General features: G+C 32.8%; 1 protein-coding gene and 1 long non-coding RNA gene across 6 annotated transcripts; one reads left to right on the top strand and one right to left on the bottom strand.

Moving 5' to 3' along the window:
- Nucleotides 1-213: 213 nt before the first annotated feature.
- LOC111281211 (uncharacterized) lies at nucleotides 214-3,248 on the top strand. Its single transcript, XR_002689097.2, has 2 exons — nucleotides 214-1,701; nucleotides 2,943-3,248. It is a non-coding gene; the product is annotated as an uncharacterized LOC111281211 (long non-coding RNA).
- A 92-nt stretch (nucleotides 3,249-3,340) lies between these two features.
- LOC111281209 (putative GPI-anchored protein At1g61900) lies at nucleotides 3,341-8,149 on the bottom strand. Of its 5 annotated transcripts, XR_016335125.1 has the most exons (10): nucleotides 7,537-8,149; nucleotides 6,890-7,069; nucleotides 6,197-6,802; nucleotides 5,727-5,972; nucleotides 5,574-5,609; nucleotides 5,006-5,149; nucleotides 4,837-4,881; nucleotides 4,465-4,594; nucleotides 4,059-4,188; nucleotides 3,341-3,782 (listed from the first exon to the last, which is right to left on the bottom strand). XR_016335125.1 is itself a non-coding variant. In XM_089757232.1 (8 exons), the coding sequence occupies exons 1-8, from the start codon at nucleotides 7,748-7,750 to the stop codon at nucleotides 4,518-4,520; spliced, it is 1,548 nt and encodes a 515-aa protein (XP_089613358.1). In that variant the 5' UTR covers nucleotides 7,751-8,144; the 3' UTR covers nucleotides 3,341-4,517. The 5 variants fall into 5 exon arrangements, 1 of the variants encoding a protein (XP_089613358.1); XR_016335124.1 differs by having other exon boundaries at nucleotides 3,341-4,188; XR_016335122.1 differs by having other exon boundaries at nucleotides 3,953-4,594; nucleotides 7,537-8,144.
- Nucleotides 8,150-15,155: the final 7,006 nt, after the last annotated feature.

Raw genomic sequence — 15,155 nt, 5'->3', positions numbered from 1 at the left:
CTTATAAAGACATCGTCCTTTAAATTTAATAATTAAAAATATAATATAATAATATGATATAAATATAATATAAAATAATATAATTTAAAATTTTAATAAAATAAAATTTATGTTTTATATTTATATAAATTTTAATATAAAATATATAAAATATTTTATTAAATATAAATTCACTAATCATCAAATTTGATGGGCTGCCAGCAAAATGTGCTTCAGGTGCCAAGGAGAGGTACTGTAAGTGTCTTTTGGTACCTACAATATAGCATAGAAGTGTCAGGTGTTTTTGGGAGAAGTAGTCAGGAGATGATGAACTTTACGACTCAAAGGCTAGTGCCTGGAGAAGGTGCCGTGAGAAGTACCAGTGTAGGCATAGGTTATGTAGCCTTAAATGGAGAAGGCTAGAGCCTAGAGAGGGTACCAAGAAAGGCACCAGGGTAAGCAACGGTTATAGCTCTTGTGTATAGGCTGGTGAAGCTTTGAGGTATGTTTCTAAACACTGTATTCATCTTTTGTCAATTGAAAATATTTTGTCGTCTCTATCTGTAGATACAGGTATCATGTCTAATCACGTAAATTTAAAATATTTTAAATTTTTTATTCCACGAGTTGATCGAATTATGAATTAAATTTTTTTAAAAATCAGTCGGATGTAACCTAATTTAATTTGATTTTCTATATTTAATGTAATTTTAAGTTGTTTTTTTTTATAATTTATTTGTTTGATTATTGATTTTTTATAAATATAATATTTAATATATATAGAATTACTTGATTAGAATGGAAATTTTTACGTATAATTGTAACCAACAAAAAATTTTCTTAATTAACTGGATAATCGATCATAAATGATTGAACTGCCTCTGACTCAGGCGCCCACCAAAATGAAGAATTGGAACATGATCAACAACCTAAGAAACCAAATCCAAATTCATTTGCTTGAAAAAAAAAAAGAATCCAAATTCTTTTTTTTTTCCTCTTTCAATATGAATTCGTGACAAGTTGATTTGGTGATGATTAATGACAAGGGTCTGACCTTCTGCAGCTAAAAATTAATTTACTGTTAATTAAGCTGTTACAGGTGTCTTGTCAGTTTTTTATCGTTAATTACTTGGTTGAAATATCCTTTATTCTTATCATATTCTTTAATCATATCATTTCGTATTTGATTTATATTTATCAAATTAATATTATTTGTGAAAAAAAGTAAAACTAATGCTAATCATGTCGTTGATAATTGGTTCATGCAATTTTTTAAAAAATTAATATTTTTATTTTTAAATTATGATATTTAAAAATAATAGTAAGGATAAATTTAAAAAATTAAGAATAATTTCCTAATTAATTACTTTATCCAATTTGTCTACTTCTTGTTGTACGTGATCGACAACGTCGTTATCTCGAGCAAGCAAAAACCAATTTGAATACCGCTTCAATCTTCAGTGAACACGTCACTTAGTCGTTTCCATTGAATTAAAACCCATTAAAAAGATTGGGTTCATAGGCATTCAATTTCGTGGTCACGGAATGATCGAACTTGGAGAAGACAAAAGAAACAAAAGGGAGATAAAAGACTTAAGAGAACATAAAAGCCAAAACCTTCTAACCTGACAGGACATATTGGACAACATTTAAGTTGATAGAGATGGCAAGGCATGTAGCGTGATAAGACAGCAACAGCAACTCACAACCTAACTGGAACAGGTAAAGCTACTGCTCATGACATCGCCCTTTACAACCCCAAGCTAGCATATCTATAGGAAAGATTGATTACATGCAATATGTTAAAAGAACTTGAAGAGATATAGCTAGCCTATGATCATTACTACTATTGTTGAACATTAATGTCAGGTCACTGGAGATAAGATAATTTAAAATAAAATAAAATGATACAATAATAAAAAATAAAAATGATATAATTTAAATTTTTCATAAAATTAAATAAATTTAGTAAAATAAATTTTTTTATTTTTTTATATTGATATAAATTATAATATATAATTTTTAAATAAAATAAAATAAAATATATAAATTATTAATATTTTCATAATACAAATATATAAATTATTATATCTACCTAATTGAACTTTAAGCAGAGAGTATGATAATCCCTAACTTGGCATGGGCTACAACTTACCTTGTACCTGCATTAAAGTCTGGGGCAATGTCTGCCTGCATTTAATAACATACCGGAGCTCATCATCAACCATATGTAACATCAGAAGAGGGTAGGCCAAGCCATTAAATCCCCAAACTACCGCATTCCAATGGAATGCTTATATATGAGTGCAATTGTGTGTATATATATATAATATCAACAATAGGCTAGAATTTCAATCCGATATGGATGGATCTTGCATCCAGACATTGAGCTTTAATCCAAAATCCTGTTTGTGGAACTCACAGTACTTGCAAAATGATCAATTACATGTGTTATTTTTCACATTCCTGGATATCAAAAGAGAGAAATGATCATAGGAATGGCAGCAAAGGTTCTAGTTCACATAGACTTTAAGAACGGTAATCGCTTGCTTATATATATATAAAAGGTTGTTCCAATGAGCCTTGAATTACAAAAGCCCCATAATATTGTTTGTGACCTCAGAAAGTCATCGACTAGTGGATTACCCATTATGTTTATTTTTTTCCCAATGGCCCATTATATAATCTAAGTCCAACATATGTCAAGCAATAATGGAGCGCCCCAAAAGCTTGTTGAAAACTGTTTCAATTGACCATTGAATGAATATGAACTGATAATTTGTTCACAAACCGAAAATAGTCTTGTAAGAACAGCTCATTTGAAAATTTGGCCACCTAAACTCCTCCATCGTTGTGTTCAAATCAAAGGTCATTTATTCTTTCTTTTGTCATTACTAGTGCTTGTTATTATTGAACACAAGTATGTTACCATGTAATGGGAGTTTTGGGAAACTTTGATGTAGGCGAAACAGCATTTATGAGTTTCTGCAACAAACATAGACCCACCACCTCAAGTGAGGACTCCAATGACACAACCCAAGCCCAAATAGCTCTGCAGGCGACTCTCTATTGTTGAAGTAACATCCCTTTTCATATATGTAGATCTAGTAATATGCACCATGAGCTTTCACGCAACGTGTGAGGATCTAAGCGCTAAATTAGCTGTATAAGTCCATTCCCAGCTTGGCAATTGGATTTTATTGTCTACTTGAGAATGGTTTACTGTAGAAATTTTGTGCAGGGAAAACAGTTCAGATCACTTTGTAGTAGGGATGGTTGTGGGGTTCTTTTTTTCCCTCTTTTAAGCCATAGATACAGAAAAGGGAATGTCAGTAATTTGATCGACTAAAGAAGAAATGCATTGGCGCAATATATCCCAGAGGCCACGGCTCCCAAGGAAGAGTAAAATTCTTATAAATCGCCAATAAAAATTTACATGTATGGTAAAAAATACTCACAGATACAACATAACTTTTCTCTTCTCCCAAGTTATTTTGCAAAATATTATCACACAAAACATGCAAGAATCGTGAATTAATATGATCAGAAGCATGAACTTGGATCCACCTCTGGTTGAGAGTAGTGATTAAACATTCAATAAACAGGGGTCTAGCCTGTATCATAGTGTATAACTTTTTCTTGAGAAGACTTCATCCAGTTACCCTCGACTTACAAAGACTGATATTACATCATGCAGTCACGGAGAAAGATTGAATCAGCCTCAAACTAGAACTGTAAGAGCATCATTATAACCATTGAAGAGGCAATGAGAAGATAAACTGCAACATATTCAATGTAAAGACCTGCAAAAGAGACAATGACTACTCAGAGAGAGGCAAAGACCGTATGTTTGAGGTGTAACTTTATTCAAAGATTATCTTGTGTAAACCCTATGTTTGACCAACACATTTTAACACACAAAACATGCAAGAATCGTGAATTAATATGATCAGAAGCATGAACTTGGATCCACCTCTGGTTGAGAGTAGTGATTAAACATTCAATAAACAGGGGTCTAGCCTGTATCATAGTGTATAACTTTTTCTTGAGAAGACTTCATCCAGTTACCCTCGACTTACAAAGACTGATATTACATCATGCAGTCACGGAGAAAGATTGAATCAGCCTCAAACTAGAACTGTAAGAGCATCATTATAACCATTGAAGAGGCAATGAGAAGATAAACTGCAACATATTCAATGTAAAGACCTGCAAAAGAGACAATGACTACTCAGAGAGAGGCAAAGACCGTATGTTTGAGGTGTAACTTTATTCAAAGATTATCTTGTGTAAACCCTATGTTTGACCAACACATTTTAACACACAAAACATGCAAGAATCGTGAATTAATATGATCAGAAGCATGAACTTGGATCCACCTCTGGTTGAGAGTAGTGATTAAACATTCAATAAACAGGGGTCTAGCCTGTATCATAGTGTATAACTTTTTCTTGAGAAGACTTCATCCAGTTACCCTCGACTTACAAAGACTGATATTACATCATGCAGTCACGGAGAAAGATTGAATCAGCCTCAAACTAGAACTGTAAGAGCATCATTATAACCATTGAAGAGGCAATGAGAAGATAAACTGCAACATATTCAATGTAAAGACCTGCAAAAGAGACAATGACTACTCAGAGAGAGGCAAAGACCGTATGTTTGAGGTGTAACTTTATTCAAAGATTATCTTGTGTAAACCCTATGTTTGACCAACACATTTTAACATCCAACTTGACTCAGCAACTCAACATCAATTAAACATTTACAGTCCGCATGGTCAGACCGACATCCACAAATTCCTCTCATCTCAAAGTGATTACAACAATTTGAGGAGTTAAAAGGCCTATTTCTTACCACTTTGAGCATTTGTTGCAGCAGGTAGTGCAGGAATTCTGACAGCTGCATGCCAAAAGCCCAGGTGAAATAAATAAAAGAGGACAGAGTGGGAAAACAGCATATGGTAATTTGAAACTATTTTCTAAAATGGACTACCCCTTCTAGCAGTAAACTTGAGATTACATACTTTTATTGCATGATGAAGATGGTAGAAGTGACAGAGAGGGCCATGGAGCTGGAATATTATCATTTAGATCGCAAATGAAACTGATCCCAGAGAACTTGTCAAATGTCGCATCAGAGGGCAAGCTTGGCAGGAGGCATCCAGATCCTAAAAGCAGTTGAAAAAACATATTAATTAAATGATCAGGGGGGTGCTGGATAATCTTATATGCTCATTTTGCACATGAAGGGTACAAACGGTTGACAATTAATTAAAGTTTTCTAGCTCCGAAACAGGCATGAATCTTCCAGTTGTAACACTCCCATCCCATCTTTCCTAAATCCAAGGGCAAACAACAAAATAGCTAATGCTTCTCTTACTAAGGAGAACTATCTCTAGGTAGCATGAGCAACATTGTTGCTTTCAGACAGAGCTTTCAACATGATTCAAATACCATACCAAAGAAATTACAAGTCACAGTTAGAAAAAATAGAGAAGCTAAACTAACTTAAAGAAAAAAAATATAGGAATGGATTCCCTATATGTAAATGCAAATGTATGCAGCCAATTCTGAGTGTAGTAAGCATCTTACTCTGACTCGCAACTGATTCATACATGTTGTCGGTAACTAGATCAAATCGACCATGACAACAAAAACAAATAAATTGTTAGTAACAGCTCAAAATTGTCACATAACGATCAATTCAGTTTGCTCATCACAGGTGCGTCAAGATACAAAACCAACCTTGAAGGGAGAAATCCTTGAGGCTTATGTGACATAGGCTATAAACATCTTTGGTGATATTGTATTTCTGTAGCTTCAACCCTAGTGAGGTAGCACAATCCAAAGCTTGTAAGTTGGTGACAAGGGTCTGCTTTTGCAAGTGAGAAACATAGCTATCCATAGCATCACAACAAGCTGTCCGGTTACTTATTCCATTTCCACAGCTGTTTGCAACATGCCTCATGTTGGAGAAAACGAGGGGGCAAACTAAAGCAGATGACAGACCATAGAAAAAAGGACTTAAATATAAAATCAAAGAGGTAATAGAAACTTCTGTGCTACTCGATATCCACAAGGATGCTCTTATATGCATAAATCCGATGGTAAATTGGTAATACCTAAGAAGAAAGGTAGAGAGGTGAATCCTAATCTATGAATATAACACATTTAAAGAAGAGGAATTGCACATCTATTCTTTAGTCCAAACTCACCCTTGTTAACATTGCAATTGGTTAGTCCTCTGAGAACTTCCTTTGCATGATAAGAATCAAGTTTACTTGCCAGCCACCGAAGGACAACCGTTATACAATCATTTACCCTTGTTGAGTGCTCAGGTAAAACATGGGGTCCATCCATGCTCAAAGGATCAGAAGCTTTCAGTGCTAGTTTCGTTGCAGCTTCCGATATGGCACCTTGGCAAACTTGGTCGCAACATTCTTTCATAGGATCAATCTTTTCACATGAAGCTAGAAGCTCAGAAGAATCTACAGTGTTCTCAAATTCATCAACATCTTTTACTGGGCAAGAGGCTTCAGTAAGGTTTGATGGATGAATCGAGCAAATCTGCTTGAGATTATCACCAGCACCCTGGCCTGCCAAGACTTGCTCAATATCTGAGAGGCAAGGCTTGGCAAGTGTTCTATTTAAAGCAAGCAAACCAGTCTCTTTACTTGATTGACCAACAAGAATCACAAGAGTTGCATGTAGCTGCGGACAACAAATTACATTCGCCAACAATGGAGCAAATGCAGCCCAACAATCGATTGAGGTCATGCTTATCAAGCTTTGAGCAGCAGTGAAATTTAAGATACAGAGTCCTACAAAACGCCAAGTGCAAAATGTAATTAGACACTTAAACCCCCATTGCTTTGACATTCCAACGTGCCCAACTATGTAAAACATACCCGATAATTTAGGAACAGTACTATTTGTGAAGGGTGACAATGGAGAGGGTGCAAGAAGAGCAAGAAATGGCTGAGGAGCTGCACTCGGGGTAACTTCAGGTGAGAAGGCATCTACTCCTCTTTCTGTTAACATATATCCTTTAAGATGATCCAGTGGGCTGGATAAACATTCATGGTAGCCTGAAATGAAAGCATGGGTTAACGAGATGAAGATATTATACTCTTTACCAAGATAACCAGATAAGTATGATGCTAAAAAAAAGTTATATAAAGCATTCAAGCTGGCAAGAACTAAAGGCTTACAATATATCAGAATCATAGTGCCAATAATGCAAGAAAGTAGAGGTTCATTAAGTTAAACAGTCAATAGAGCACTTTACTAAAAATTGCAAATACTATTTCCAATCAAGAACCTTCCCACATAAAGTACGGAACTTTACGAAGGCTTATTTATTGTCAAATCCAAGAACGAACCGTTTCTCTAAGGCCAACAATACAAATAAAAACGTAAGAAATCTAGGCTAAGATTGGCCACACAAAAATGCAATTTTGACAACAATGACCCAACCGTTAAAACTAACAGATCATGCTAAAACAAGCAAAAGCCAGGAGAAGAAACAAGAAACAAGAGTTGAAAAATCACTCACAGGCAAAAAACATAAACAACTGAAGCATTAGCATGCTAAAACTGTGCTTGAAAGACACCCCAGCACTCATGTCTTCTTTCTCCCTTGATAAAAAGTAAGGTTGCAAGACAAGAAAACCAAAAACCCAAAGTTGAAAAGATATTAGAATAACGGTTAAGGAGTTATAGAAGTGTGGGAATGTAAGAAAAGAAAGAAGGAAGCCAAGGCATGGCATACAGAGAGCGAAGAGAGCCCAGAGAAGCCATGAATGAGCTTCAAAGCGTAAGCAGTGAAGAGTAACGAAAATATATGTCCTCAAGTAGACCCTACATTCAAATTAAGCAATCAGATGTAAAAACACCCACTGGTGTATAAACGCCATCAATACCCTTTCTTTTCTTTTCTCTCTCCAGTCTCCCCTCCATTGACACGTGTAACGCAATGTTTCTGAGACGAGTGAATGCTGTTGGGGTTGTGATATGCCACGGGGCTGTTTGATGAGAGTTGTTGTGTCTCTGGTTATGCTTCCTTGGGTGTATTACATAAGTGTTGGACCTGACAACCAGGTGACAAATTAAATAAGGCTCTATGTCAAGCCCAAAAATAGAACTGACATGAGCCCAATAGGCTTAAAGACAAGCCTAACTAATGACCCAAAGGTCCAAACATTGCAGAATCATCGACATCGTTGTTGAAATTGCTGAGTTAATACATATCATCAAGTACACCATTTGAGCTTTCCTGTCCTTAATGTCGAACTGATTTTTATGAAACTATTTTTCTTGTAGTAGCTTATTTTAGTAGGTCTTGTTACAATAATTTTGTTTATTTATTACTAAGGCAATCGTAGAATATATTATTTATTTCATTGTAAATCATAATAGAGCAATAAATTGATCAATTACTAGACTTGAAGGATGAAGATAGCCAAAAGAAGAGAAATTTAAAAATTCATAATTTATATTTCACAAATAAATTACAAGAGAAATTGGTTAGACACGCATATTGAAAACACAATTTTAATTATACAAGCTGGAATTTGAACTGAAGAATAATGCTTTATTTATGAAATGAGACTATGGCCAAGAGACAGTTAAGGGAATATCAAAATCAGTTTTGAATTGCTATGAGAGGAAATGATCAACCCATTCACAAATACCTTCTAAAATAACTTCTGAAGTTTGGACGGGATTAAGCCATATAAGATAACTAGGGCTTTGAATATGTCATGAATCCATCTTATGTCTGGCAAATGACTTGTTTCAGCAAAAGTTAAAAGGTCAAATTGACGAGTCTTTCTTCTAGTTGGTTGGATTTGGTATCCCATGGTTTCGTTGATATGTATCAGGGGATACAACCACCAAGGTTCGTTTAAAAATGGAAGCAATTTATAAGGTGTTTGGAGAATGTGAGACTTGTTGAGCTTGCAAAGCCTTTGGAGTATGAGTCTGTATTCTGTAGAGTAGAGGAAAATTCCTTTGTCTAGTGAATATGGACTACAGTCATATACTGCTGTAAAAAGGCATGTGACAGTATTTTCACTGTTGACTTGACAGGATAAATAGGATGATGATGTAGAAATTAAAGATCTGTGGATGATGACGTAAAAATTCTCATGGAGATGTCTAATGGATTGGATCCACGAACTTAAAGATTTAAACTACTCAAAAAAGGTTTTGAAATTACATTGTAAGGGGTTTTCCTTCTAATTAGTAGGTGTGGGATAGGTAAGGTCTTGCAGAAGGTGTGCAATCTTAAATTCTATTGCAATAGTTTAATTTTGGCAAAAATACCATAAGAAAAGTATTACTTCTTTTGAAAGTAACACCGTGAAAGAGATAGCGTACAAATGGAGGAATGGATATTGGAGATGGATTCCAATGGGTTGGATACCAAAATCAGCATCGCTTTGGATGAGGATAGACCGGTATCTATAAAAGGAATCCTTGGCCTTTGCATCAATGGTTTCTTTTGCAATGATTTGCTGGACTTTTGATGGGAGTTGTTCTAATTAATGGAACATTTAGGTCATTAGGTAGGTTAAAGGTATTGGACTTGAAACAATAAACACAATAATACAAAAGTAATATATCACAGTAAATTAATAGTAATAGACAATAATCAATAATTAACAATGCAGAAAAAATAAAACACATCAAAATTTACGTGAAAAACCCTCAAATGTAGAGAAAAAATCACGAACCACTAGAAAAAAATCTTCACTATCAAATAATTAATATACAAAGTTCTTCTTTAGCTAAAACTAGAACTAATCAACAACTAAAAAGATAATTGGAGAAATCTCATCAAATATATAACTCAACAAATATATCATAGATTTGTTTTTAAAAAGCTTCAAACCCGATCTTCATCATATAAAATGTAGAACTCTGAATCATAAACCTGCTGATAAAATTTTAGCTCAATCGGACTACAGATTGACTTCCATTCAATTAACTCTCCTTTCTCTCTTTTCTTTCTATTTTTTTGACTTTTTTTTTCTCATTTCTTTTCTTAGTTTGCAACGCCTCTTCCTTTTTTTTTAGGTAGCTAGGGTTCTGTATAAAAAGAAAGACTAAGACCCATGGCCTTTGATTGGTCCAAACATAATTACATAGGACTAGATCCTATTTTCCTAACAATCTCCCCCTTCAGTCCCATTAGAAGAAGATTCATCACCATAGTAGTTTCATTTAGAATTTACCTTGGCCAAGGAACTCATTCTGACCAAGTTAGTGCAGAGCTTAAGCTTTTCTATGAGAAATATCTTAGTCAATATATATGCTACATTTTCATCTATTTGGATTTTTTTCAATAGCATTTATCATTCCTCAATCATTAAACGTAACCGGTGATATCTAATATTAATTTGCTTCATTTAGAATGGTACATGACATTCTTACTCAAATCTAAAGCACTCTAACTATCAAAGAATACCATATATTCTTTCTGATTCAACTATAATTCAAGAAGAAAATATTTCGTCCAAAGCATTTCTTTACCTGTTTCAATTGCTGTAATATACTCAGCTTCTGTAGTTGACAAAGCAACACATTTCTATAACTTAGGCTACCAAGACCTGCTTTCCTGTAAAAGTGAACAAATACCTTTAAGTAGATTTCTTACCATCAAGATCACATGTCATGTTAGCATCAGTAAATCCTTCTAGAACTGGTTGTGAAACTTTATAACTTAAGCATATTTTTGAAGTGCCTCTCAAATATTTAAAAATCCATTTCACTGTTTCTTAGTGAACCTTTTTCGGATTAGAAAGAAATCTGTTCACTATATCAACTGCATGAGCAATATCAAGCCGTGTAAAAATTATAAGATACATCAAAGAACCAATTGCAAAAAAATAAAGAATACTAGACATAGCTAGTTGCTCTTCCTTAGTCATCGGATAAAATTTTTTACTCAGATGAAAATGGTTGACAAGTGGACTGCTAACTGATTTAGCATGTTGCATGTTGAATCTACTAAGCACTCGTTCAACATACTTTTCTTATGACAATTACAGCTTTTTAGCTCTCTTATCCCAGATAATATTCATACTGAGAATATGCTTTGTTGGACCTAAATTTTTCATATCAAAAGACTTGACAATTATTCTTTCAATCTGTAAATCATACTAGCATCTTATCATATAACCAACATATTATCAATATATAATAAGAGAATAATGAAGTTACCATCAAAAATTTTTTTGATATACACACAAGGATCAGCTACCATTCTTTTATAGCTATGGCTCACCATAAAAGAATAAAATTTTTTGTACCATTGTCACAAAGCTTGTTTAAGCCATACAAGCTTTTTTTCAGTTTACAAACTAAGTGCTATTTTCCTTTCACTTCAAAACCTTTAGGCTGATTTATATAAATGACTTCTTGCAAGTCACCATATAAGAACGCAGTCTTGAATCAAGTTGCTCAAGCTCAAGATTCAAACTAACTGCTAATCTCAGTACCACTCAAATGGAACTCATCTTCATAACTGAGGAGAAAATCTTATCAAAATCGATTCTTGATTTCAGAGAAAAACTTTTCACTATTAATCAAGCTTTGTACCTCACTGATTTATCAACATATTTTTTCAACTTGAACACTTATTTATTTTTCAACGATCTTCTTTATTTTGGAAGTTTAACAAGATTATAAGTATTATTTTTTTTTATAATGACTTCATCTTTTTTTTATTATTTTTAATCAGTGCTCTCTATTTGGAGTAGCCTGCACATCTTGAAAGCTCTCTGACCTCCTTTCACTGGTAACTAAAATAAAATCTAAACTCGGATACCTGATAGATAGCTTGTGCTCTTTAATAGATCTTTTTAGCTGAAACTCTACATCACTTAATACCGAAGATAGCTCCCCTTACTCAACACTCTCAGGTAAAAAAGATTGTTTTGCCTGCTTAAAACTAATTACATCTGGCTCATCACTAACTGTGATTGGCTCATTTATATCTTCAAGTTTTATTTTTTTCTTCATTTTCACTATCAGTGACGCTTTCTTATGAAATCTCTATTGGTGTTGAAACATCACACTCAATAGTAACTATGTAGACTTTTCATTTTTTTTAAGATTTGCTATGGTTTCTTTTTCATGAAAAACTATATCTTTACTTTTGACTGTCTTTTTCTTCACTGGATCTCATACCTTATAGCCAAATTTCTTATCATCATATCCTACAAACACATACTATATGGCTTTACTGTCAACCTTTGACTTCTATTTTTTCATCACATGCATGAATGTTTTACACTTAAAAACTTTTAAGTAAAAGTATGAAGCATTTTTTCCTATCCCACTCTTTTTAGAATGTCAAAGCTCAAAAACATGATGGTGGTCTGTTAAGCAAATAACAAGCTATGTTAATTGCTTCACCCTAGAATGGTTTTGGTAATTTTATCATCTTTAACATATATCTAACTTTTTTCATAATGGTGCAGTTCATCCTTTCAGCTACATCATTATGCTATGGTGTTTTAGGTTCTATCATCTCATGTATGATTTCATGCTTTGAACGGTACTCTTCAAACTCTTTTGATGTATATTCTCCATTATTATCAGTTCGAATACATTTCAAACATAACCCTGTCATTCTTTTCATCATGGTATGAAATTTTTAAAATTACTGTAATATTTAGCTTTTATTTTTCAACATATACACTCAAGTTATATGTGAAGCATCATCAATAAAAGTAACAAAATACTTGCTACCACTTAATGACTCAACTTCAATGGGATCATATATATCAGAATAAATCAATTTTAATCAATTTTTTTCTTTGAGAACTCTTACAAAAAAAACTTTACAATTCTTATCAAATAAATAATGATCACATGAATCAAGAGACGTAACTTTAGTCAAGGGAATAAGAGACTACTTTACTAAAAACTTGTAACCCATTCTCACTTATGTGTACCAACCTCTTATAACACAAGTTTGTTGAGGCATCATCCTCAATGGCATTTATCTTATTGTCATTCAATTACATTTATGTCTTGTATATTGTGTGACATAGTTTTTCCCTTGTAACTATCATAGATCTTTTGAGAAATTTTTACTATTTATTCTTTTGTTGACTCTCATATCCTTCTTTATCAAAGACATTAATAAAAAGTTAATTCATTCTCATATATGAAATGTGTCTGACATCTCTCAACGTCAACATGTAACCTGTATTAGTTTGTACAATAATATCATCAATTAATATCACCAATCCCAACAATCTATGATATACTCTTATTTTTCATCTTGGTGTAATCAAAGTCTCTTACTTTGTAAAGTATAAATAACTTTTTCTTAGGAACACAATAATATGTCGCTCTTTTATCAACTATTCACTTAATATCATAATCACTAACGTGATTATAATCATTATGTATACAAATTAAAGTAACTAAATCACTATTTGAATTCACTACTGTAACATTACCATCATCCGAACTCTTACCTTTCTTATCTTTTCGCTCTTACTTTAAGATTTACAGTATCATTTTATATGACCTACTTTATCATAATGAAAGTACTTCATTTATCTCTAGACTTAAAACTATGTTTAGACTTACTACGACTTTTTGAATTCTAACTCTGTCGATGTTTCTACCTCTGTTCTCTATGACTAGAGCTTGATTTTTAAGGTCTGAATCTTTTCGCCTTACTTTTTCATTAAGCATATTGTCCTTTACCATCTCCAATATCATTTGGTAATTATAAGCTAAATTAAAAATAGTCACAACTAGAGAATTTTAGTTGTTTAGCAATGAACTCAAAAGAAATAATGTTTTTATTTTATCATCCACCTTAAGCTTATAGTAGTAATCCGATTAAATATATCTTAAAAATCACTCGAGTGCTCTGTAATCTATCATCCATTCTTGTATTGTAAAGTTGTAAGTTTTTTAACAAGCATAACTTTATTCATCATATTTTTCTCTCATACAATGATGCTAATTTTTTTTAAATAGTGTGGGCATCTGTCTCTTGTGTTACATGATGAAACACGCTGATATCAACCTATTTTTTTTATTATAATCAGTATTTTTTTGTCTAACTTCTTTCATCTTTTAGCTTTCATCTTTCATATCTGCTGGTTTAATTGAATCACATAATATCGGCTCATACAAATCTTTACAGTATAAATAATCTTTCATCATAGGCTTCCAAATTAATTAATTTGATGCTGTCAATTTTATCATAGAACATATATCACCCTCTATGATCTAAAACAGAATTTACTTTTATCTTGGGCTGTTTTTGTTTTGATGTCTTAAAAATAACCCTAAATCTAATATCATTTGTTAGGCTAAAAGTAATAAACACAACAACACAGAAGTAATATATCGCAATAAACTCATGTAATAGACAATAATCAATAATCAACAAAGCAAAAAAAATAAAGTATATTAAGATTTATGTGAAAAACCTTCCAGTGTAGAGGAAAAATCATGAACCACCCGAAAAAAATCTTCACTATCAAATAATGGATATACAAAGTTCTTTTCTAGCTAAAACTAAAGCTAATCAATAACTAGAGAGATAATTGAAGAAATATCACTAAATAAGTGACTTAACAAATACACATTGGATTTGTTTCTAGAGAATTTCAAACTTGATCTTCATTGTTTGGAATGTAAAACTCTGAATCATAAGCCTGTTGACAAAATATTAGCTCAATCGAATCATGATTTGACTTCCGTTCAATTAACTTTTCCTTTTTCTATTTTTTTTATTTTTCTGGCTTTTTTTTTCTCATTTCTTTTTTTGGTTTGCGGCGTCTTCTTTTTCTTTTTTTTTAAGTAGCTAGGGTTCTATATAAAAAGAAAAAACCAAGGCTCATGGTCTTTAATTGGTCCAAACCCAATTACATAGGCCTAAAGCAATAAACACAATAACACAAAAGAAATATATCGCAACAAACCCACAGTAATAGACAACAATCAATAATCAACAACGCAAAAAAAATAAAGCACACCAAGATTTACATGAAAAACCCTCAAGTGTAGTGGAAAACACCACAGACCACCAGAAAAAAAATCTATACTATCAAATAATGTATATACAAAGTTTTTCTCTAGCTAAAACTAGAACTAATCAACAACTAGAGAGATAATCAGAGAAATCTCACCAAA

The sequence above is a fragment of the Durio zibethinus genome, chromosome 28 (genome assembly GCF_047325235.1).
Source record: "Durio zibethinus cultivar Kanyao isolate XHJ-2024 chromosome 28, ASM4732523v1, whole genome shotgun sequence".
NCBI lineage: Eukaryota > Viridiplantae > Streptophyta > Magnoliopsida > Malvales > Malvaceae > Durio > Durio zibethinus.
Note: the sequence above shows the minus strand (reverse complement) of the source record. Positions and strands in the feature narration are given on the sequence as shown.